Genomic DNA, 24,849 nt, shown 5'->3' with positions numbered 1-24,849 from the left:
GCAGTGGGGAGGTGCCGGTGGCGGGGCACTCCCGGGGCAGTCGCATTCTTCTCGGTGTCGGGACGCGAGCGGGCGGCGGGCGGTGCAGCGGGACAGGCGACACGGGGCGGCCGCTACCGTCCCTTGGCGATGCGATGGGGTCTTCCTACGGAAAAAACAATTGGAAACGCGTTTAACACCGTCTCCTCATGAACGGTTTCCTTTCGTAACAGAAGGGGCTTCCACTAAAATGAAAGACATCTTCAGCCAGTCCTGGGCGCGATCAGCTGGCAGCTACAGATCCTTCCTGACAGGCCTAGACAGAATCATTCTATACGTGCATGTATAAATACATTTATGCACACGTATATGAAAGGGAAGAAAACACTATCTCAATTTTAGCATGAGAAACCCGAGCTAACACTGAACAAGGATTTTGTAGCTAAGCAGAAGACACGTTTTTAAACGAAGCTGGGATCTCCCTTGCTGGAAGTTTATAATCATAGCATCAAGTAGGTTGAAAAAGACCTTTAAAATCATCAAGTTCCAGGTTAGACGCCCAGCATTAAAATAAACTGATTGTTTCTTCTCCCTGAGAAGCCTGTTGGCTGCCATTCACCTCAGGTTTGGCCAGCTGTTTTACTGGCGACTTTTAACCGGGTATTTAAAAACCCTGCAAAGGATTAATTCCGTATCTGTATTAGTTCTGAAGCTTAACTGCGCTAACGTTACCTTGACTTTTCCCTAGCATTAATGACAGACTGAAAAATATTTCCAGAAAGAAAGACAGCATGGGAGTAATGACACACTCGGCTGACGAAGCCAGCTTTTGAAATGCGTAACAAGGAGCAGATGTAAAACGCGCGCCAAAAGCGGGCACCCCTGCTCTGGCCGGAGGATGTCGCTGGCGCTCTGCGAACGCCTTTCCCAGGGCAGCAAAGGCGCCACCGCCTTTACCCCCGAGGCTAAGGCGAATCCCCACGCCGAGCTACGGCTCCCCGTCCCTCACCGCCAGTAAAGGTGCTCCGCTGCCGCAGGAGAGGCACCTCCCCCCGCACCGGAGGAGCAGGGCCCCTCAATCCGGCCGGCCTACCCCGGCGATCCCCGCGCCTGCGCGGCAGCAGCGGTGGTTGTTCTGCGCCTGCGCGGCGCCAGCGGTCTGCGCGTGAGCCGCGATGGCGGCGGGAGGTGGTGTGCCGATCGAGGAGCGTGTAGGGCAGGTGGTGCTGCCCGGGGACGTGCTGGTTCTCCCTGCGCACCCCGACGAGGACGGGGAGCGACTGCGGCTGGGCGCTAGCCCGGCCCCGCCGACCAGGCTACTCTGCGGGCCGGGCCTGCGGCGGTGCGACGCCGGGCTGTTGGTGACCAAATGCGGCCTGCTGCGGCACCGGCAAGCGGCCGGTGGCGCCTACTGGGTGGACTCGCAGCAGAAGCGGGTAGGGGCGAGGGGAGACCCGCTGTGTGCGGCGGGGGGCGGACAGGGAGGAGACTATCTTCTTGTCCGCGCTTTCCTGACCCGTTTGTCCGCGTTTTTTTGTCCCGCACACCGTGTTTGCAGTATGTTCCGATCAAAGGCGACCACGCAATAGGAATAGTGACGGCCAAAGCGGGGGACGTGTTTAAGCTGGACGTCGGTGGGAGCGAGCAGGCGTCTCTGTCCTACTTGGCCTTTGAAGGCGCCACGAAGAGGAATAGGCCGAACGTGCAGGTTAATGCTCTTGCTGGTTGGCGGTAACGCTGTAGCGATGTCCCTTACTGGTGCTTCTGTTACTGTTTCGTGTTTTTCCTTTGTAAAACTGCTTTTTATAAGCCGCATGTAAAAGGAGGAGTGCGGATTTATTTGCAGTGATTTTTGCTGTGTGCACGACTGGGCTGTGGGTTTTCTGAGTTTTTTTTAGAGGTCATTTAATTTAGTGTGGTTTGGTATCTGGCAGATGGCAGGCTTTTTCACTCCTTACATTTTAACTTTACCATAATATTGCCAGCAGCAGATACAGTTCATGAGTAATATGCATCTGAGGGGGCACTCCAGAGTTAGGGGTTTAAAATAAGCTTTTATACCATCCAGTACTGGTAGAAAATGTTTCTCACAACACTGTTCTAAACAGCTCTATGGCACATGCATGCTGTAGCTTCTGCATCCAACTGAGATACCATCACCAGAATGAAAATTTGACTGTAAAGGAAACCAAAATAAGTTAGTGTGGTTTGTTGTGTTTTGGGGTGGTTTGTTTTTTTTTTTTTTTTTGGTTAGTTTGTTTTGGCTTTTTTTTTGTTATCATCCTCGTCAAGCTCATAAATGACTACAAGAGCAGATTACATAATGTTTGGTCTTTAAGAAGAGGAATACTCCATGAAATAAAGTTCTGTACTTTCTATTTTTCTAATATCAGTAATGATAAAAGAGAATTCTTTGTAGAGGATGCTGCATTTAGTGGAAGTAGAGAAAATGAAAATACTATACTAGTTTTTGTGTCACCACTATTTTAAAGCTGTTTTGTGGCCTTATGAGAGGGTCTCTAGCAACTGAGTATTGCTTATAAATATGCAGTATGATCTTCTCTACTACTTTTGCTTTTTAATACTGCTTTGTTTAGGTGGGAGATCTTATTTATGGTCAGTTCGTTGTAGCAAATAAAGACATGGAACCAGAGATGGTCTGCATAGACAGCAGTGGAAGATCAAGTGGAATGGGAATAATTGGACAAGATGGCTTCCTCTTTAAAGTTTCTTTAGGTCTAATAAGAAAGTAAGTACTAAGGAAAGTAAGTAGTCACTAACATATACTATGGTGGGTAGGATTCGTGCAACTATTTTCTCTGAGCAGTGTGGGCAGTTCGGTAATCAGTTTGTAATTGTTTTAGTGCGTTTATAACAGTTTTACTGAATAGGGTATGGATATTGGCCTAGGAGGAAGATTTATTTTCCTACTTAAGAGATTTATATGCTCTTCAATATGATGTGCTGTGACCTGCTTAAACAAAGCGATTTGGTTGCCAAGGTAGCATGGAAAACAAAATCAGTGACCTGGCAAAATAAGATATTCAAGGTAGGGTTTCAGGTATGTATCTACTACCTTGGACTTTAAAAACTGTGAATGCCTACTGTCCTTTTTCTGGTTAATGGGGATTGTTGCGGATATACGTTTGGCTGATAGGTGATTAAAAAGCTCTTTCCACATCGATTACATACTATATTCTGACTTCCCAAGAAAAATAAATTGCTTTGAAATACTGATACAGACTTAAAAAAAAAAACTGGGATTTTTGTTTAAAACTGACATGTTAATCCAGGAACTGTTTCAGAAGCTTTTTAATGTATCATGAACTTTGGATTTATGTATGTTGACGTAAATACAAGACTTTTGTGACTGGCAAAGAATGCCAGATTATATGGTTAAGTGATAGTTAAGCATTGTTGCTTTTGGATGTTTTGTTTTGTTGTCCTTTGGAAAATCAACCTGGAGGTGAAGAGCAGCTACTTCATATGTGGACTTTTAAAGTAATAATTTGTCTGGTTACATGTCCCATCAGAAGTCAGTGTGAACTTACACAAATATTTTTTTCATCCGTTCTGTGTGTCTTCCAAATTCTGTCTGCGTGCAAGTAAAGGAATAACAGTATGGTACAAGTGGTAATCTTTCTTTGAGAAAGCCTGTTAGATCTTGATTTGATCCTAGGTGTATTACAATAATTCTTGATGCTTTTTTGCAGTGTTCTCTCACCTAATAAAACTAAAGTATTCTATGTTTACTGCTGTTAATATCGTTTCCTGAAGGAGAAGGGAAGCTATCTTTTGAAGATACATCTTTGATTCTGGTGTTAAATTTATAAATACCAGCACTTTAAAAATGTCACTTTGTCAAACAGTTTTAGACCTATTAAATTGTAGAATTGTTATAAAAGTATGGATTCACTTTAAATTATCAGATATTACTTCTGACCTTAATTAGAAAAATCACACCTGTATTTTTAGGTGTATTTTAGATGAGAGCAGAATCAAAAATCTGATGCTGTATTGCTATTCTGGATGCATATATGCAACTTGTTCATCTTACCTTTTGGTGTGTTGCCTTAATAGCTCACATAACACCAGTACTGCAGTTTAGTTACTGATAGTGTGGTCTGTATAATGACTTTTTAAATCTTTTTTTACAGACTCTTGGCTCCCAAATCTGAAATAATTCAGGAGTTGTCACAGTTGTACCCATTTGAGATGGTCCTGGGAATGAATGGAAGAATATGGGTAAAAGCCAGAACAGTTCAACAGACTTTAATTATAGTAAATATTTTGGAAGCCTGTGAGTATATGACTGCAGAACAGAGAAAACAAGCATTTGCCAAATTGTCAGGGAATTAATAAAAGAAAGCCTTGAGGATTTGTTTGAGATGACTAGGTGTATTGGTTATTTTTGTATTCAGATTTATATTAAAAGCCTTTTTTTCTTTTAAATGAAATACTAGACTTTGTTCTTCAGTTTCCTTATTTATCCACTCAGCTTATTTGTGCCTTGTTTAGGAACTTTGGTTTTACTCACTTCTGTGATTATGAAGTCCTGCTTACATTTATGAATTTCTTGACAGATGGGGAGACAGTCTTTAAAGCTTCCAGTAGCTGTGAGTTTAGAGGTATAACTACTCAGATTTGTAAGAAAAATGGTCAGTTTGTTAATATGCATATATTTGTTTTTTTTATCATTATTAGTATTAACACTTCAAACAATACATGCTTGCTTGAGGTAGTAGAAAGTATCTTGCAGGTCATTCATTCCAGTCAGGTGCTCTGTTTATGCAGTGCAGGAAGTGATTATTTAATATGCAACAAAATGTGGGACTAGAAATGCAGAGAGTAACAGAAAATAATTACAGGGCATAGTATAAAATAAGCATAGGGTGGATAAGGGAAACAATTAGATAAGACTCAGCATACGGTCACAGTGACCTTAGTGCTTTCCCTAAAAATAACCTGGTTAGTAGAATTGAGGAAATAGTGATTAGGACTTAACTTTATAACTTCATAGGACATCATTATGAAAATTCAGGAAGTTGGATGGCTCACTGAAAGGAAAAAATAGGCTAAACAGCTGCTACTTGAAGTCACTTGCATGTTTTTTGTTTTTTTTTCATGAGAGCTTTTTAACTAGAGATTAGGTAAAGGCCACTGCAGCAATAGCCATATATTTCTCAATTCTAGACACTTTATATGTATTTTGTTTTAGATACAGCATCAAGAGTCCATATAGCTTTGCTTCATGTTAAACAAAATCAGCATTAAAATAAAAGCTTCCTCACATGCATGTAGAGGAAATGCTGTTCTAAGGGAGATAAATTGTCCATTTTAGTACATGAGTAGTTTGCTACTGTTCTTTTCAGAAAGAGCCATGGAGTAATTGAAGGGGAACTACTGATCCCTGCTTCATGTAGGAGAAAAGTTTGACTGTGTACCCAATGAGTTGCATTGGAGCTGTTTAAGTGGTTTTTCAGATCTATGATGTTTTGTAGTTCTTAATAAGATGAATAGTTTAATATCAATAGTTAGCAGTAAATTAGAGGGAAAAGGCTAATTAGAATAAGCCTGAATACCATATTAATTCCAAGAAGAAACAGTATTGTTCCTATTTATTCTGCATTTTTTGTAGTTCAGCTTGTGGTATTTGATGCTACAGTTTTCTTTGGCATCTCTCATTTAGAAATTATTTCAGTTGAGAGCCACTCCTGTGATTCATCTTTAATACACTTACCTAGGGCTTCCCCTGACAAAAAAACAACTTTAATGATTTCCATGTGACTTTAATGGCTGAAATTCAGAATTCTTTCTGTGTTTCACTGGCTTCCCTATTTAGTATTTAGAGTATTGCTCATCTGGCTTGGTAGATCTTTAGTCATCTTTTTTTTACCTGTCTTCTCCCAGCTGAAGTGACTTTCATTCATATCCCATAAAACTTTTAGGCTTATAATCTGTGTTTTAACTGCACATAAAAAGCTGTAATTTAATAAGGATTTCACTAACTCTGCTCTTCATCAATCATCTTTTTCAAATTTAGCTAACCAGAGCCCCTGCAGGTTGTCCGTTATTAGAACAATAGTTGGCATAAGCAGGAAAGCACTTGCCAAATCATCTCGGGGTGCTGACTTGGTGTTCTGTGAATGTTCTTGGATCATAATAGTAAAACCACAGAAATGGGGAATGACATGGTTCATTTCCTGAAGAGTTGTGGCTTGAAATGCAATTAGCCGTACCACTCCCCCTTTTACTTGTCTAAGCAACCTCCTTTCCCTTCCAAAAGTCTGAATTTTAAGCCTAACCTGCAAGATACATGAACAATCCCGGATTTAAAAATGCTGTTTTGGTAGCACAGCACACCAGATAGTGACCTTGAAAGTTTTCAACATCACAAGTGCCTTATTTCACACTAGCCATTAATCTGTCCCTCTGTCAACAGCTTATCACCCAAATACAAATATAGTTAAATCAAGAGCAGGAAACAAAATGCAATAAAATTATGTTTGTTGTTAATTTAACAAAATGGTGTATCCACAAAGTACTTGTTTTACCCCCTACGCAATCATGGTAAGTATGTGCTACATTTAAGTTTGACAATTTATACAGTGGAGAAAATGACAAGTGGATGTGAGCAAAATGTGTGGAGAAAATGCTTGAAAGCAAATACACATTACTAAAAGAAGGTAATATTGGGGTTCTTTGGTTTTTCTTTTTTTTGTTTGTGTTGGTTTGGGGTTATTTTAGTTTTGGGTTTGGTGGGGTTTTTTGGGGGTAAAAGGAAAACTACATTCCTTAAACCAATTACTAGCTTTGACAAGCTATATCTAATGAACAAAATATCTAGGCAAAATCCATATGGTGTCTTTGTGAATTTGCAGTTCTGGCTTGGGGACTAAACCTGTATTGCCAAAGAGTGGCACAGGCTATAACTTGGTTCTAGGAAGACAGGCTAATCATAAGTTAATTGGGTATTCTGCTGGACGTGTCACAGGAAGTCCTTCACATTCCCATTAAGGGCACGTAAACACATATATTGAAGGAAATAGAACATGCAGAAGTGATGCCATGGACTTCAAATGTACCTTGTTCAGTAGAATTTTTCCGTTAAATTTATCTACATGATGCATGCCCTTGTCAGCTGTAAAGAACAACTTAGAATTGTTCATTGTGGATAGTTGGCTATTGTGCATTAGGTGCTTTGTTATATTGCTCTTTTTTTCAAGTTAATGTAAAAAGTAAAGGTTGTAGCTGTCAGCATGGACAGTGTGTCTGCAGTGGTGAGCACAACCTCTTAAAGTTAATTAAATGGAAACCATACACTAAAAATAAGAAATACAGAGTCTGTGACCCTTCCTAGGTTGTTACGTTGCGTAAAGACCAAGAATAAATGATGACAGAAATTACAGATAGGCAGTGTTGTAATTGTGTGATAATAAACAACTAAACACATAAGTGTAACTTGTATTTGCTTAAGCAAAAGAAACTTGCACAGATAAATAGTTGAATGTAATGAGAGGATAAACAGCTTAACTCAGGCTATGGTTACAGTATGGCAGTAGCTCTGCTAGATGAGCAGTTCACTGTGCCCAGCTACTCATTGCCACCTTACCATCAGACGCTGGAACTTACGTTTGCTGGTTTATCTATTTGATTTCTAGCCAAGTTCTGTAAAAATGATCTAAATCGGCACCAACACTGAATCACAGGGTCATTTTGTTTTTCTGACCTGGATGTTCTTTTCACAGGAGAGCTCATGGATTTTTTTCTCTCAGATTTTAAATACTAAGGGCAGCTCATCTGCTTCTGGAGAAGGTAAAATTTCTTACAGAGGCCCTAGTTTTCTTCCTTACTGCTTCAACAAATAATTCCGAGTAACAGCTAAATCAACCAGTAAATCGACAGGTTATTTTAAACTTTACAAATTGGTCAGCTTCAAGTTTTACATGCTTACATAAAAAAGTATTTACACCAGTTTTTCTAGCTACATACGACCAACTTGGTGAGATATGTTTTCTGAGTATAGAAACTAGCTGTTACAGACAATGCAGGACGCTTTATTTAGTTGTAATACCAGCGCCTTGTCCTTACTAAATGACTTGTATAGACTGCAAGATGCATAACTACAATTGGAGTCTGTAGAAATAAATGAATCATGTCAGTTTTGCCCTAACAACTTGAAAGAGAAATAGCCTAAAAACATGGGTGTCTGGATTTTAATGGAAGCCAAGTAGTAGTTGCAGGCAGTCAACCAGAACTGCTACAGAATGACTGTTTGACACCCTGATTGTGCAAGTATGCAGTTACGGCTTTTTTGGTGCTATCAGGGTATTTAGGGATGTTCAGGAGTCTCTTTTTGGTTATAGAGCCTGAAGCTCGATCACTATTCCAGTGGCTTGAATAGGCATTAAAAATCTCTTTACTAGGCCTTAGTGTCCTACCTGGTATGAAAAAAACTAAAACACTGGACTAGAGTAACAGTATAGGTAGCACTGCAGTAAATGGGACAAAAGAAAACTATAAGCCCCTGCGATTCAAGTGTGCTTTAATTACACTTAAGCTATAATGATATTAAAGACTGAAGGACAGACAGAGGAACTAATGACCTCATCTGCTCTTTCCAGAGGCTTTGGTTATCATTGCAAATGGTAGGCTTTTCTGTGATTCAGTGTTTATTAGGCTGTTGCCAAAAGAGATTTGTATAAGATTCTGTATCCCCTTTAAAAAGACTTACTAATTCTTTCTTCCTGTTCTTGCCTAGATGGAGGATGTTGCACCAGTCTTTTCTTGGGGTTCCACTGTGAACAGGTCATCCAGATGAAACTAATTTCAAAAGACCTGTAGAGGTTCTTTGGCTTCTTTCACGACTGCCACACCCTGATCTTACTGAAAATAAATCCAAGGTCCTCTGTCCAGGTCTTCTGTCTGGCTGTAGGCAGACTGGTGCTTTTATTTCCTGAGAATCAGAATGAGATTGAAAACACCACCACATGAGTACATACTGCTGTAGAGCCTCCAAACAAGCAATGACCTTTGTCTGGCCTTGCTGAAACTTACAACAGTCTTTATCTGTGTGGATGCACCCTTTGAAGCACATGGGTTAAAATGTCAAGCTTTATTTTTGTATATGTGAATCCAATCTTACTGGTTCAATGCTGAAAAATTAGTCTAGAAATCCTTCTGCAGACACAGGGCCTAGATCCTGCCTTAGCTGACCACTGTTTGTTTCCTCATTGCTTTTGAGTTCTCCCATTTCCTAATACAAAAGACTGTTTAATATAAGCCATTTGTCTAACAACACCCTTGGTCTAAAGCTGATCTATAGAAGCATGATCCAACAAGAAATACAAGTAATTAACTTCTGAAATAACACACAGCTTTGTCATTCTGTACATGAATTGAAAGTTTTGTAATGCTAGATCATGTTTTAGCATAGAGGTACAGTGCGTGCTGGGTGACCTATGCACGGGCATGCTAGAGAAGCTTAATTAACTGGTAGACAAGCAGTTTCAGACTGATACTCTTCAGTTTGACTGTTATAAAACTGAATTATGAAAGCAGGAAGAGAAGGGGTCAGTGTGCTTTTTAAGAACAATATGCCAAACCTGAGAAGATTAAATATTGGTGCCTGTTGCTCTGTGACATGTTTTTTTCATGTGTTAGGAACTTACTCTTTTTTTTTTTTTAACAGGAAAAAACGTGTGAATGCCATCTGTATAGGTGTATGGAAAATTAAACTAAGATCACATAATATGATCTTATTGAGAGGGGGAAAAACAGATACCCAAGGAAGTCAAATTCCCATTCAGCTTTCCTGCCATAATCTTGCTACCTTTCTAAAGCAGTAAAGGCAAAAGTCGTCTAATAAGGACAGAGTAATTGCTGCTGCAACTCCACTTGTGCAACACTCTCACTTTTCGTGGAAAGCAAGCCTTTCTGGCAACAGGAAGAGAAGGTTAGATTTCAGTATTTTCATGACACTTGTTTTATTTTGAATTCTGCATCTATTAGAAGTGTATGTGCATTCAAGTGATTTCACTGCCATGTGAAGTAGGATAGATACTCTTGGATGAATCCAGATGTGCAGGCTCAGACAACGGGGATAAATGAAGTTGGAGTCACTTCTGTGATTAACTGTTTATTGTTCTTGTCATGAACTCCTAGCCAGAGCAAAGAATAAAGATCTTTTCACCTTGTGATAGGTGTTTTTTTCCCCCCTCAGTAATACTGGTGACCTTTGGATTGCAAAGGCCAGCTGCCAGATTGTTGGAGGTATAACGTGCATAAGTATTATTAAGAAAAAAGTTTGGGGTTTTTGTTTTGTGTTATTACTATGGCAACAAAAGTAATGGAGCTGCAATTCTACCTTAGCCAAATGTTCACAGCTGGAGCAACAACCGTTATAAATTTCAGAAGAAAGGAATGTTGACAGTCTGCATAAATTAGAGGTTTAATTACCTGATGAGGCCTGACAAAATTTGTCAATTTTTTTTGTCATAATGTTGTTTCTGAAGACTGCTGTATCCCAGTGGCAAAGATGCATACATTGTAACGCAGATCTCATTTCAAAGCCAGTGAGAAAGCCACTTCAGTGTATTACGGTTCATATTAACAGAGAACCTTCCCCCACTGGTTAAAAAGTAGAGAAAATGTTGGCTTTCATGTATTTCCAAGGAAAAGAAGCAGCCCCAAACCATACAGTCCTCCTAGATTTTCCAGCTTTTTCAAGTAGTCTGGTAATGCTGTTTCTGCCATGAAATTTCCTGAGGTTCTTTTTTAAGTGCTGGGACTTAAGTGCTTTTTCTAATCCATTTGATTTCTAAAAGCATGTTAGATAAAAGCATAGCTACCAGAATTCTGGGCAAAAAGACCCAAAATCTTTTCCCTGCAACTGCCTGAGGTGCTGGCATTTAGGCAAATGGCAAGCATCGTGATACAGCTCTGTCCCGCAGAACTGCTGTTTGTGTGTCTTTCCAGCTGTGCAGGGCCACTATGCACTCCTGCAGGAGCAGGACAGCATGGTCAAGGAGCAGCCAGTGTCTGGGAAGCGGGGTGGTCTTGTGCTCCAAGGCGACTGCAAGGTGATGAATTCTGGTGCGTTACAGCACACGTGGCGTGTTGCCTCTAGTTTGATCTGTACTGTATCAGAACTGTGATGCTCTTGTTGCTTCTGATTAGCAGAGAACTTGTTTTGTGGTAAGATTCTCCAAAAAAACCCACAAGCTCTGTGCTAAACAGAAACTGTAAATAAGGGGTAAACTGAGCAGGTCTAACCAGAGTGGCTGGTGACTCCCAGTGAAGAGAGATAAGGGCGATTTGATCTAGGTAATTCTGGGACATGATGAAAGCCAGTGGCTCTGTGGTGTTTGGAATGTAGACTGTCCAGTACCATCAGAGGTTGCATACATTCTGAGCTGCTGTTGTGTTACTGTAGAGTGTGCTGTCATTGCCACTACCATTTTTGTTGGGTATTTTAAGTGCCAGGTTAACAGGTGACCTCAGGAAATAGTCCTAAGGTAGTGAAGATGAGTCCTCTAAGCTTCTGGCTGGAGTGGTGCCCAGTGACCACAAGCAACTGAAGAGTGTGTTCATAAAACGATGTTGTGACATGTTTGTTCTTGGCTGGCTTATCTGAGCAAGTATATTCTTGAATGTAATGCATATGTAAGCATTTTAAGTGCCCCACTAATCAGACTACTTGAATGATAAGCTCTCTACATTCCCTTACTTAAGTCTTTAGTGTTTGGTTTTTTGTGTTTTGTTTTTTTTTGGGGGGGTGCTTTTTTCACACATTCCCCCCCCCCCTTCCTCCCTCCCCCAATATATTTAAGCACTGTATCTTGTAATATTTCCTTTCTTTCTTCGCTTAGCCAGTAGCCAGAAGCTAAACCAAAATCCCAATGAGGGGGAAAGTGGCTCCTGGGAGGGAACAGAAGGGATTGATTCATTCCCATCAGTAAGACCGGGATAACGCCCCTCAGCGCGGCAGCAGTGGCTGGCACGCAGCTGGTAGACGCTGGCCGAAGGTCACGCAGCTCTGCGCAGTGGGGCGAGGTGCCTGCGCGGAGGGCACCGGGGGCGGTGCCTGCGTGCCGCACGTGCCCTGCGGCTGGCACGGTGCCGGTAGCGGCGGAGGGGTGTCATACTGTGAGTGCGGGGCCTGGGGAGGGAGGAGGAGGCGGGCGGGCGCGCGCGCACTCGCGCGGTCTCTCACAGGGGTGTCCGGAGGGAAGGAACGCGGGAGCCGCTGTTGCACAGGCCGCCGGGCCGGGCCGGGCCGGGCCGGGCCGGGCTATCTCCGCAGTGCCACCGGGCCTCCCCGCTGTCCTTGCCTGGCGGGTGGCTGCTCTCGCCATCCCCGCCGGTCTCCTATTCGCCGTGCGCACCGGGAAAGAGGCGGTGGCGACTCGTTACTCTTGAGAAATGAGGGCCTGGGGCTGCCGCGGGCTGCGCCGGATGGGGTGAGGGGCTTCCCACTCGCCGCTGAACGGCCGCCGCGGTCATGTGGGCTGCTGCTCTGCATCTGCCGCTTCCCTCGGCGTTTTGGGGTCTGAAATTCACCTTATGCCTGTCCTTGCGGTTTAATATATTGGTTGACCCTTGCATCCTCATGTAACTTAACCTGCGTGGAAGTAGGCACAAGATCAGTCAAAGACGAAGAGACTTCGTCTCGTGTCATTCTTCGTGCATTTGGTGCAATCTTGTGTGTGACCACACTGCTCAGACTTAAGAAGTCCACTGGAACCTCAGGCTGCTTGAAGTCCCCCCAGCCTTCTATTTTAGAATCACAGGGGCAATGTTGCTATCAGACCTGGCTCAGCAGACAACAGGGTGAACTAGGTTGTGCGGAAATTGTTCTCAGCTGGGTCTATCTACCCAGATACATGTTACGCCCTCATGCAAGTACTAAGAATCTGAAAAGATGGAAAATAATTCTTAATTTAAACTTGAATCTACAGGCGTTGAGGTTGGATTGTAGCAGGAGAGACAACTTGCGGCATAGTGAGTCGCTGTGTTATTGATGAATATGGATTTGTATTTTTAGTGGGTCTGTTGGCATTCTTCTTTTTTCTCTATCTCTGCAGGCTGCCACAGCGTGCAGCTTTTCTGCTCTGGAACCCCAGCAGCAAGTTTAGCCTGTATTAGCTTCTTTCTGAAAGAAAGCTGCCTACTAAAGCTGGTAACTGAGCACAGAATATGTATTAGTTTCACCTAACTAGTTTTTGCTACTTCTTCCCATCCCCATGGTCTCTCTATTTTGCACCAGATCTGAATTTTCCTGTACATGGTATTTAGCTGCCCGTTCCCTCTGAATACATCTAGAGAGTTGGAAGATTTCCATGGTATTGTGCCAGAGCTCTTTGTTCTACCCTTCTCAAAAGAAAAGGGTTGTTGAGATGTTGGGCATCTTTAAAACAGCCTCAGAACGGGGGAGATTATTTGGGCTAACAACTAACTTGCTTTCAAAGGAAGGAGTAAGGTTTGCCTGCTTGACACAGCAACTTTCTCCTCAGCTAAAGCCAAGCACAGCCTTGTACTGAATTCAGTAATGAAACAATGCACAGAGTGGGAAGAAACCTAAAAAGATAACTGTTATTCTTGACACAAGGAATGGTTTGTTACAGGATCTTTACAATGGTGAAAATAAAAAATCCCTCATGTTGTGAAAATGACTTATATCCATGCCATCAGAAATTTTAGGAGGCTTCTTTATGCATCAATCTTGGCACGTGAAGAACACAATTTAGCTCAGAAGGGACCTCTGAAGTTTCTTCAGTCAAATCCCCAACTAAAGCAGGGCTAATTTTAGAGATTGGTCAGGATGGTGTGTTTTGTAATCCTTACTGGTATTTAAAAGCTCATGAAATCTTGATGAGCATGTTACCAGGTTATTGTAAATGTTCTTTATAGGAGCGAGATTACAAAGATATTTGTAATTACATGACTCATTTTGGGGGGAAATGTCTCATAAAAAATAATCAGCTCAACTTGTTTGGCATATGCAAGTTGTGACAAAGCTCTCGAAGATTTTTAGGCTTGGTATGCAGCAACTTGGGGAGGATGGGAGTGAGAGAGAAGGGACAAATAAGCAATGGTCAAAGTTATTTTATATTAGGGTATATGTGCTAATGCAGTCCAGCTTATGAGAGTCCCCACTGTTTCCATGTCTGCTCAGCTGTCTTTTAAGGAAAAGTATGTAAGTAAATCTCTATGCTACCCTGAGTTTTATTGACAACTCGAAAACCCAGACTTTCCTTTTTTTTTTTTTTTTCTTTTGACACAGCTGCAATGGGTCGTGTTTACACTGCTAAAATAAATGTTTAAGGATAGCTATCCTCTTAATGACAATTTTTTCTCTGGTTGTGGGTGGGAAGGAAATGAGACATGTAGAAAACCATGTTTTAACTGGTTTTCTTGACACACAGTGAAGACCATCAACTGGCACTTATAACAGGATTAAGACTAAGCTTGTTTAAATTCTGGTTAGCTGAGTCCTGATAGACCAAAAAGTAACTCACTGTTATCTTGGAGATCTCAGATCTCTTCTGGTCACACAAAAACATGTTTTCCCTTTTTCTTTGGCCTCTGCTCTCTGAAAGCTCACTCCCTTCTGGAGGTTTTAGCAGAGTTGAGAGCTTGCAGGTCTGATAGTTCAAAGAGAATGATGCTCTTTAGTGAAGGGATGTTGGCACTAAAACAGGTAACTGATCATAGAAATGCTGAGTTACTTCACCGTGCAGCCTCTATATTGAAACTTTTTTCTCATATTGTGCATTGTGATAGCTTTTTCACTGCTTCCAAGGTTGGTTGTATTGTTTTGGCATGCAGTGTACGAGGTGGAGGGTACAAGTAGAACAGGCTGAACCACAGGGAAAATATTACTTGCAAAAATGCACAGTTCCACAGAAAAGTGCAGTTTTAACAAGCAGATCTTAATGTTCAGTGATGCATTCCCAGCTTCAGAGAAGTTTTCTAGAACTCTTGTTCCCTGTACCCACCAACCCATAAAGAGGGTAACCATGTGTTCAGTTTTAAGGAAAAAGAAGAATGATTAAGATACCTTTAAAACAATCTTGCTGTGGGCTGCCGCAGGGTGACTGTGGCACATTTAGCTCAAAGAGTGGAGACCCAGGTCCTGGCTACAAGACAAAGGCTCCAGAGCTGGACTCCTGCCTAGTCCTGCCCACTTGCCTGCCACACGTGATATCACAGTTTGTCTTCTCTCCTGCCGGCGCTCGCAGTCACAGGGGAAGCTGGTGGTGGCTGATGCTGGTGCAAACTGCATGGCTTCTGGTGAGTGCATGCAGCTAAATGATAAAGGCTTACGGGATGCTCTGTTGTATCTTCTTTGTTGTGGATTGTCTTTTGATGTTTAAAAACTCATGGAGTTTGATCACAAGACAGTAGCGTTTGTTTTTTTAAGGTGGGGTGGAGAGCTGTAAAGTTAATTTAAGCTTCACATTTCCTTAATAAACAGTAGCTAAGCAGAAATGAGGCTGCTAGCTGCAAATGTGCAGTTGTTTTCCGTTTAATGTCTTCACTTGGCGTTCAGTGATGTAGATGTGTTAGGGCTCATCACTGCTAACCATGTCTTGTTAGCAAATGTTTTAATAGTCCTGGCTGCAGCTTCCCATATGTATTGTTCAAAATGGCTTGCTGTGGTGTTTGCTTAGCAGGGAAGGAATTTCAGTATCATGTAGAGCTGCTTCAAATATTCCCCCTATGTATTTAAATAGCAAAATATTCACTTATTTGAATAGGGTTGGGTGGTTTTTTTTTGTCACTGAGTAGAGCCCAAAGCATTTAGCTAAGCTAAAGAGGTATGTTAACTAAGCTTAATGATCTATCAACTACAACTAAGGGGAAGTTGGCTTTTAGCGGTGCTAATAACATTAACAAAAAAAAAAAAGGTATGTGAGAAATACTTATTAATCAATTGCTACACATTTGGCAACATGCACAAGAGATTAATACTTGTTTTTACACCACCCCCACCCCCTTTTCTTCTTGTAACAAAGAATTAAGAGAAAACCAGCTCTTGACCTGGTAAGATTCAGATCCAAAGAATAGTTGGATAATCAGACTCTGGGAGGCAAAAGGGCTATATAGCCTTTTGGGTGTGCCACAGTCTTTTCTTAAAGATATTGCTGCATTACAGCAGTACATTTTGAGTTATGTTTTGGTCTTTCCAAAGTCTGGGGTCAGGATGGTCTCTGATATTAGTCAGGGGCAGATATAAAAAAAATTGTTATTACAGTAGGACTTTATGTTTGAAGAAAGTACGTAGAGAAAGCAGATATGGTCAAGGAAGCTTTTCCTTGATTAGAAATAAGTGGTGGAGTGGGGTAAAATCTGTTCCTTTATCTGCTTTATGTTTGTGTAAACTGGCCTTGTTTCCTGCTCGGGACCATGGATTACTCACGTTTCTAGATACTGTGATACTGTCTTCCTTGGAACCAAGCATGCTAGTAAAAGAACAAAGTGATCTTTTTTCCAAATGTTTTCTAGCTATTTCTGCAGGAAGGCAGTTGGTTGTAGTTGTTTATCAGTAGTATTCTGGGGCCAGTTTTAATGATGGACAGGGATTTTCTCCCAGAAAATTCTGGACACAAAAGCGAGGAGCTACTCCTTATTTTCTGAATTCTGGCAACAGCTAGCTGTGGGGGTAAAGATTATGTGTCTCTGGTTTTATTGCCAGTCATGGTTCCAATGTATTTTCTTATATTTATGAGAGGGAAAAATCCTTTTCTACACAAAAGTATATACAGCGGGCAATATTTACGAAAAGTCTATCAGGGAATAGGGTTTTGCAGATGACTCTGGAAAAAATGTGATTCTCTGTATTATGTAATACTAAAGTTGTGTGACTGCAAATCTACAGCCCTTTGTAACACATAACTGTTGCAATAAGTGTGAAGTGACTCCTTATACTGCCAAAACTCTGATGACTCTTGTACCAGTTACGGCTCAGAGCTGGATCTTGAATTTTGTCCATGAGGCAGGGCTAAGTGTGCTTTCCTGAATCCTCATAACTGATACAGCCTCACTGGAAGGAGGCTGTCAGCCCCTACCAGGCTTGTGAAAGATGCAAGGGTCAGGATTGGGCTGGAGGGGGATTTGCGAACGGATGGTGGTTAAATAAAATTGCTACCAAATGAGTCACTGGTAACAAGCAGCAGTGTTTGTACTGTCAGACTTGATCATGCATATTTAATGGTTTCCATCGCAATGTTACCACTTCTAACCAAAGTTGTTTGTTCCTGATGTCATTTCTGCTTTAGCAAGAGTGGGAATTGGTCAGTATATAGAAGATGCTGTCCTGGGCATGTTTGTAATGTTGGAGCGCAGTGTCTAATAAAATGGTTGCAAGACTACATATTTCTGTCTGCAGGCAAGACTGATGAACTGTTATATTGGCTTGATGCCTGCTTTGGTTCTAGTCTGAAATTGTAGGGAACAGAAAAGGTTACCAGTTACAGTGAACCAGATATAGATTTTGTTTGTTTTTTCTTTTTTCTTAAGTCTTCTGTGGCGTAGTTTTAAAGTTCACTGTTTAATATAGATTGGGTGTGTATGAACATTTAATCTACAAATACTTCTTTTTTGAAAGATACCACTGTCTTAGTGTAATAATTTAAGTTACTAGCTAACATTTTTTTAGATGGTCTGTGGTCTCATTGCAAGGGGTGTTGGCCTAGATGACCTTTGAAGGTTCCTTCCAACCCAAACTATGATTCTATGGTTTATGACACACATACACTTCAATCATCTTTCTCCTCATTGCATTTGAGCACTTTAATCATTAATATTTCTGTAATTCTGGTAGCAGGAAAAGGGAAGAATATCTTGTTAATAGTTTTGATGTGGGTCAGGCACAGAACTGGAATGTAATCTTGCTCTTCTAAAATTCAGTTCAGTACAATAATACACAGATCATCTCCAGTCAAACCAAAAATATCAGTGTGAGCTGTTAGTTGTTGTTTTAATCCAGTTCCTCCTTGTCTGGCATCATTGATGCCCAATGTTAGAGCTGTTTTCTTCTTTCTTTTTCCAGAAATGTCCTTCCTGCCTGACTTGGGAATCTTCACCATGGGCATGTGGTCTATTGGTCTTGGAGCTCTTGGTGCAGCTGTGACAGGGATTGTCATTGCTAACACTGATTTATTTTTGTCCAAACCAGAAAAAGCTACGTTGGAGTTTTTAGAGGGGATAGAGCTAAAATCTTTGGGATCAGGTAAGATTCTGGATGTTTCAGCCCACATTCTTTTATAATTTGGTTTTTATAAGAACCTTTGTAAGGAAGAGAACCTTTAATGGAAGAGGTTTTCTTAGTCTTTTCTTGTTATGACACATAGTTGGTGTCTTTGTTAGCTGATAATTCTGGAGAAGGAAAAGCAACCGAAACTATTACTTCTGGATGAAACGTGACATGCTTCTAAAAATCAATAAAACAATAATACCGTGCTATGAATACAGATTTCTTTTTTTCTGATAGAACTGTTTGAATGTGGAATTCCCTGCAGTGCTTTTTGTTTGTCCTTAAAGCATTAGTCATTATATGCAAGAATGGCTGATACTATTGTTGATGCTGTTTCTCCTGTATACACAGAACAAAGGACATTCAAAGCAGGTGAACTATGGAGGAAAAATGGTGCAGTGATCATGGCTGTGCGAAGACCTGGATGTTTTTTGTGCAGAGAGGTAATTGCTGGGCTTAGGAATTAATTAGGAAGAGTTGAGCTCTACTTGCATAGATACCTTTAAATAAAGGGAGAGGGTAAATAGGACAGATATATCTGAACTACATGAAAGGGCTTGTTTCCTAGCCCAAACTGGTCACCAGCTAAGAGCATACTTAGTTTTTTTTGCAGCTGATTTGTATAGCCTGATTTGTATAGATTTATGTAGCTGATTTGTATAGATCCTGAGAATTTTCCTTCTGAAGGCAGAGGCTGCATCATTTTTACATCTGTCAGGGACCTAGCCCATGACAAATATAAAGGGAGATTACACAAAATCCAGCTAGTAACGAGTCTTATGAGCTAGTTGTATTCCCTATGTCCAAAATAAACCTCCATGAGCCTCTATGAGTCTCTGGTCAAAAGCAGCCCAGGACTAGACTGGCAAAAAGCCATCATATAAACCTCATCAGCAAAAAGATGTGCATAAAGAGGAGCCCCTCACTGTTCTGGATGCTGAATGTGAGGCAGGATGGTGAAGAGTCTGAAGGCAAGGAGTTACTGTTCGTAACAAGGAGGGTTTGGAAACAAAATTTGATCCTTAAGTTGGCATTAGGCACCTTGGGTGGAGGTGGGAGGAGACACTTAAAATATGATTTGAATGTACCATGTGCCTGGGAAGAGCCGTAACTTGCACCTTGGCCATTATTTTTCTCATAGCTATGGGGTAAAAAATAGCTATTACGTTATTACTCACTATAACATGGAGTAATTAATATTGCAACCTCCTAATTAAGGGATCTGCTCCTATCAGTGAGAACTGCTTAAGTATGTGTTCAGTTTGTGGAAGGTTAAATACTAAAGTCCTTTCCTCTCAAAACAGGTGTAGTGCAGGCAGGGGGAGAATGCACTATGTGCCTGACTGTGCTTTTCACATACAGTCAGACAGGAATTCATTAAGGTTTTGTTGTTTTTTTTTTAATACTACCTTCCTAAGTAGAAATAAAGTACTGATTCAGGGAACTGTGGGTTGTTGTTACTTTGGTTTGTTTGCTTGTTTCAGGAAAAAATGGGAGATGAGAAATTTAATCTTTCTAGTTCTTATTTTTGGTTCAAAACTTCAAATTTTTAAGAGAGGCAGTCATACTACTGATCAGCTAATTGGGGCAAATAATTGTATTTTAACAGTGAAAGTGTTCAAAAAAGCTTTTAAATTGCCTAAAATGAAGTTATTTTTGATTGTGGTGTGTTCAGAGCATTTGTGTGAGTTGACTCTCACCTCTCTCCTAAGAAAAAGTTCGCCAGTTCAGTCTGCCATTTGTTTTGGTCCATTAATGTTTCTCCATAGTGTGAAAGCTGCCTCTTTCTCCACTGTCACCGACTCTGAGCTGATGGAATGGTTCAGTATAGTGCCTTGCCATATCTGTTAACCTGCAGGCAGTAGAGGCAGTAGGCTGGCTTGGGGGCTTTTTTTTTTGCAAGAACCAAGGTACAGTTGATTCCCACTGTCTTACACCTTCGAAAGAATACTGAATTTTGTCCTTGTTGACAGCACCAAGAACAAATGTACACTTCCCTGGACACAGGGGCAGCATCGAAAAGTGGCCGTTCTACCTCACAGATCACCAACCTAATCTCAGTGGTGAGGACATGCATCCTTTATCCACTGCAGATGATGTCACAAATCCTTTTGGATCATTGAGAATTGAGGCCTGTAGACTTAAAAAATACAGTCTTTTGTCTTTATCGTCTGCATCCTAAATCATCTGATTTTTTTTTTTTTTTTGTCATTTAACATAAGACTATATTTAACAGAACTGCACATCTGCATCTCATAGTCTGGATCCAGCCATGCAGTGATGATCCAGTGCTCGCTCCAGTGCTCCAGTCATTGTGAAAGTGCTGTGGGCTTGCTAAATATTGTAGGTATCAGCTCAACCAGTCTAAAGTAGTAGAAGAGCCTTAGTTAAACTATTAGAGGGATCAGCTGAAATCGGAATTGTTCTTTTTTGTTGCCCCTGCCTTAGCGGAGAGAGGAACTATTTTGTTAGGTTGTGCTGTCCACTTTTTGCAAAAGCAAGAGAACAGTTTCACAGACCAGATGAAATGATCATAGCCCTGTGGTAAGGGTGTACAGCTGTTACGTGATATAATTTGCCCACAAAAACAGACTTTTTGGCTTTCTCTTCTCCAAAACGCTAATCAAGGTTTGATGGTATTGCTGTCTCTCCAGAGACAGTCATTTCAGGGCACCCCTGCACTAGCCTGGAATGTCAGTTCTCAGAAATGTTACGTCACAATATAAATCTTTTGTTGGCTACAAGATTTTTGAATTATATAAAAAATCCCAGACAAAATTGTTCTGTTGTTACTAATGCCCCTTTTAGGAAGATCATAAGGCATTTTGTTGAGGGAAATCAGAAAATTATTACCAGATCTCTAAGAAGAGAAACAAGGGAAAAGATCTGATGAGTGTAAGCAATGATCCTTTAATTCTCACCACTCACTACTCTGTTTGCTTGTGATGCTGATGAATCATTATCCATTTTGTATGAAAAGACAGAGTAGTGAACTAACTGCAAAGCTGCCTTTACCCTTTCAGCTGCTGATGTCTTTCTCCAATGTCTTTTCTCCTATCTGTCTGCTACTTGGTAAATTCTAGATGTCCTGCAAGCCTTTGAGTTAAGACATTTTGGTTAGGTGGCTGAGTGTGTTCATGTAAACTCTGTAAATTCTTTAAAAGTGTGGAGTGCTTTGTGGGAGTTTTGTCCAGTAAAAATGACCTTTCTCCACTGGAGATCATAGAATGGTTTGGGTTGAAAGACACCTCAAAGATCAGCTAGTTCCACCCCCCTGCCACAGGCAGGGACACCTACTAGATGAAGTGAAACAAATTTATAATGTGCAGTCTCATCTGTTGGAAACCTCAGAGGTCTTCGTACAAACTGTGGGATCTGGGATTCCTTCAGCAGAACAAAAAGTCGAGCAGATGAGCGTTGACACCTTGCACTCCCACACACCATGCTTCTGGGATACTGAAGGTGGATAAAGAAATTCTCTGATTATTTTCACTGGGGGGGATCTAGAAAGGAGAGTGCATCTTCACTCCATTACTTAATCTGCACTTGCATAGCCTGCTTCTGCATAGAGCCCTCAAAATAGCTTGGAAAAGGGCCTGATAATGATGGCTATTTGGAAACAAGGATTGGAAATTCTGGCCTGGGAAGGTTAAGTGATGTGTAGGCAGTATCTTTTTAATGTTCTGTAAACACTTGAAAAGATAGTTGAAGTCCTAGCACAGGCAAGGAATACCTACAGCTTTAAGTTAAAAATACGTTTTCTCCAGCATTTTAGTATTTTATCCAGTAAATGCTCAAAAAAATCTCCTTCCTCCATGCTTACTGAAGAAAATTTTACTAAATCTAGTGAAGACCTGCCTGTGAGTAAAGCTAGCTTAAAAGTCTGATTTATAGGTCTGTTTCTGTTTTGTGCCTCAAGCTAGATTTTATGTATGTTTCTGATGTCCTTGAAATTCAAGGTGAAGCTTTCAATTGCCATTTACTGTCTGAAATGTTTGGGGTTTTTTTTCCTTTCTTAGGAGGCTTCTGAGCTCTCCTCTCTGAAACCTCAGCTGTCAAAATTGGGCATCCCTCTCTATGCTGTTGTGAAAGAGAAGATAGGGACTGAAGTGGAGGATTTTCAACCTTATTTCAAAGGAGAAATCTTTCTGGATGAAAAGGTATAGTTAAGTTGGTGTTCTTTTGTTTAAAAACAAACTTGTGAATGTCCTCTTTGAAGAGCTTGTATAAATAATAGAGATGGAATGTGGTCTGAATGAGAAAATATTGAGTAGCATTGTAGTTTAAGACGTTAATTAGCTTTGCTTTTCTAGATACATATCCTGCTCAGCTTACAAACTGACCTGTAGCTATGCACTGACAACATGCTTTTGCAGTATTATTCCTCCCCTCCCCTTTAACAGGTAAAAAAGGTGGCATATTATTTATTCCTTTCTTCCACTGATAGTGTGACATTTGTGGTGTATGAATCAAGGCCTGAACATTATAAACATAATTAATTCCTGATATACAGACCAAGTTGCAGTGATATGGCCTGTCCCAGTACAGTGGCACATGCTTTATGCCTACTTTCATGTCCTTCAAAACTATGGCCCTGCTTATTCCTTAACCGAGAAGATGCATTTAGAAATCATTTGGCTTCTGAAGGAAAAAGAATATGTAATACTCCAATCAATAGCAGATACGTTAATCTTCCCTCCACATTCTGCCTGTGTGAAAAATCAGGCTGATTTAAAAAAAAAACAGTCAACCAGATTCATAAAACTGAAACCCCAGGCAAAACAGAAGGTGATAAAAGTTTCAGGACTTGTATCTCTACTAGGTTTTTTATTGTCATACTTCAAAAATAAGAAAAAAGATGTTTATCACAAAGGACCCTTGGTGTCAGCAATAGGAATGTAGATATACATAGGGCTGAAATACCTGTGGATCAGCTTAAAATCCACATGAATAGTGGCAGTGCCACTAGTTGTCTGTGTGGAGGCAAGGAGTGAGGTAGTGTGTTAAGGAGGTTAGTTCAGGTGCATTTTCTTTTTAGCTATGCCTGGTTAGCTGTTGTGTGTTGTGACCTTTCTTGGATACAGGGCTGGCTGGTTTCCTGAATTTCATCTGGGAGGAAAAGTTCTTCTCACTTTGTTTGCTGAGATATTTTCTGTTTCCCTGCAGAAAGGCTTCTATGGACCACGCAGACGAAAAATGATGATATCGGGTTTCTTCCGCTATGGAGTCTGGCAAAATTTCTTCCGTGCTTGGAAAAGTGGATATAGTGGTAACCTGGAAGGAGAAGGATTCACCCTGGGAGGAGTATATGTGATTGGTGCTGGAAGACAGGTACTGCGGGCCATCTTCATGGGCTTTTATGTCTCCTCTGAGACTAAAAGTTTCTTCTTCGGAATTGTTCAGTTGCTGGCCAGTTGATCTGCTGTAGGGATACTAGTGTAAGAATTTCTCTCTTGTGTCTTTGACTAGGGTGTTTTACTGGAGCATCGTGAAAAAGAATTTGGAGACAAAGTCAACCTTCCGTCTGTCCTTGAAGCTGCTGAGAAGATAAAACCCCAAGCTTCATAAGTGGAAAAATAGCTGCACATGTTTCTGACCACAGCTTGAAATGTAGAATGCATCTGTTTCTTGAATGTTGCAGTTAAATGCTTTTTAACTATTCAGTGATCAATGCAGAGGACAGATTCTCTATTCAAATATAGAAAATCATGAAAATCCTCCTGGATCTTCTTTTGCTGCTTTGCAGCCTTTCAGGTGGTCAGGATTTCAACTGCTTTTTTGTGCCTGGCTGCATTAATGAAAGGCTGGTTCTAAAATCCGTCCTAGTGTAGATGTTTCCAGACAGTCAGTTGAAAACCTGCCTACCTAGGGGAGCACATCTTTGCTAAGGCTGAAGTAATGGGGTGGGTACCAGCTGAGGTTGAAGGATAATAAAACTTTATATAAATGAAATGCCTTTGCTTTTTGCTGTTTTCATTAACTTGTAAACACATTGGTGTTTGTAGAAGACTAAATCATGTCAGACTAGATTATTCTAAGATTCTGCATTCAAGAAATGCAGCTATGTCTACCCAGTAGGTTTCTTGTTAACTGCTGGCTCTAGATCTCCCAGCTCTTTGTGTTATTCCCTGCAAAGAAGATTGAAGACATCTGATGTTCACTTCAGAAGATAATTGTGGCATGAGTGCAAGTTCCTTTTTGTGTTTTAAAACTCTTAAAAAAAAAAAAAAAAAAAGGAATAGTAGCAGAGAGCAGATTAGGTGTATCCAGTCTGGAATTCTGTAGTAGAATGACTGGGCTGTTACTTCTAGAAATAGATGTAGTGTTGCACTACGTTCATGACAGCCAGCACCATGCATAGCCAAATATATGCATCTAGGCTGAAGTGTGAACACAGCAGCATGAATTTTCCAAATGTGCTAATGTTTCAAAGTCTAAACAAAATTTTAACATTTCACCTAGAGGATTATCAAGTGTTGTGTATCCTTCATTAGCTGGTGTATGTAAGAGGCTAGGTAACTTATGAAAATACATGGGCTGGGACATACTAAGCTAGCAGAAGTATTCTTTTGTCCTGGCAGCAGGTAAGTCTGACCTGTCATTCTGCTTTC

The 24,849-nt window shown here is 40.8% G+C and overlaps 2 protein-coding genes across 4 annotated transcripts in view; both read left to right on the top strand.

Moving 5' to 3' along the window:
• PRXL2A (peroxiredoxin like 2A) overlaps positions 1-24,190 on the top strand; it is a 408,735-nt gene extending 384,545 nt beyond the window's left edge. The window contains exons 1-6 of one of the 3 annotated variants that reach the window (XM_061450110.1): positions 1,316-1,336; positions 18,035-18,214; positions 18,590-18,681; positions 22,258-22,398; positions 23,405-23,569; positions 23,708-24,190. In XM_061450110.1, the coding sequence (XP_061306094.1) occupies positions 18,037-18,214; positions 18,590-18,681; positions 22,258-22,398; positions 23,405-23,569; positions 23,708-23,806 (675 nt within the window). In that variant the 5' untranslated portion in view covers positions 1,316-1,336; positions 18,035-18,036 and the 3' untranslated portion in view covers positions 23,807-24,190. Of the gene's footprint in view, positions 1-1,315; positions 1,337-15,089; positions 15,274-18,034; positions 18,215-18,589; positions 18,682-22,257; positions 22,399-23,404; positions 23,570-23,707 lie in introns of those variants that run through there. The other 2 variants (XM_061450102.1, XM_061450118.1) reach the window with 2 other exon arrangements.
• On the top strand, positions 1,147-4,366 carry EXOSC3 (exosome component 3). Its single transcript, XM_061450091.1, has 4 exons — positions 1,147-1,415; positions 1,538-1,687; positions 2,577-2,728; positions 4,137-4,366. The coding sequence occupies exons 1-4, from the start codon at positions 1,155-1,157 to the stop codon at positions 4,336-4,338; spliced, it is 765 nt and encodes a 254-aa protein (XP_061306075.1). The 5' UTR covers positions 1,147-1,154; the 3' UTR covers positions 4,339-4,366.
• Positions 24,191-24,849: the final 659 nt, after the last annotated feature.

The sequence above is a fragment of the Pezoporus flaviventris genome, unplaced genomic scaffold (assembly GCF_033815535.1).
Source record: "Pezoporus flaviventris isolate CSIRO_AGI_PZ_B2104156 unplaced genomic scaffold, CSIRO_AGI_Pfla_v1 ptg000001l, whole genome shotgun sequence".
In the NCBI taxonomy this organism is placed as follows: Eukaryota; Metazoa; Chordata; class Aves; order Psittaciformes; family Psittacidae; genus Pezoporus; species Pezoporus flaviventris.
This window is presented reverse-complemented; position numbering and strand designations above follow the sequence as displayed.

Excerpts from the sequence above, each read along its gene's own strand:
- EXOSC3 (XM_061450091.1), top strand. The coding sequence starts at position 1,155 with ATGGCGGCGGGAGGTGGTGTGCCGATCGAGGAGCGTGTAGGGCAGGTG. Across the intron at positions 1,416-1,537 it reads TGGACTCGCAGCAGAAGCGG|TATGTTCCGATCAAAGGCGA; the intron begins GTAGGGGCGAGG and ends CCGTGTTTGCAG. Across the intron at positions 2,729-4,136 it reads TCTTTAGGTCTAATAAGAAA|ACTCTTGGCTCCCAAATCTG; the intron begins GTAAGTACTAAG and ends CTTTTTTTACAG.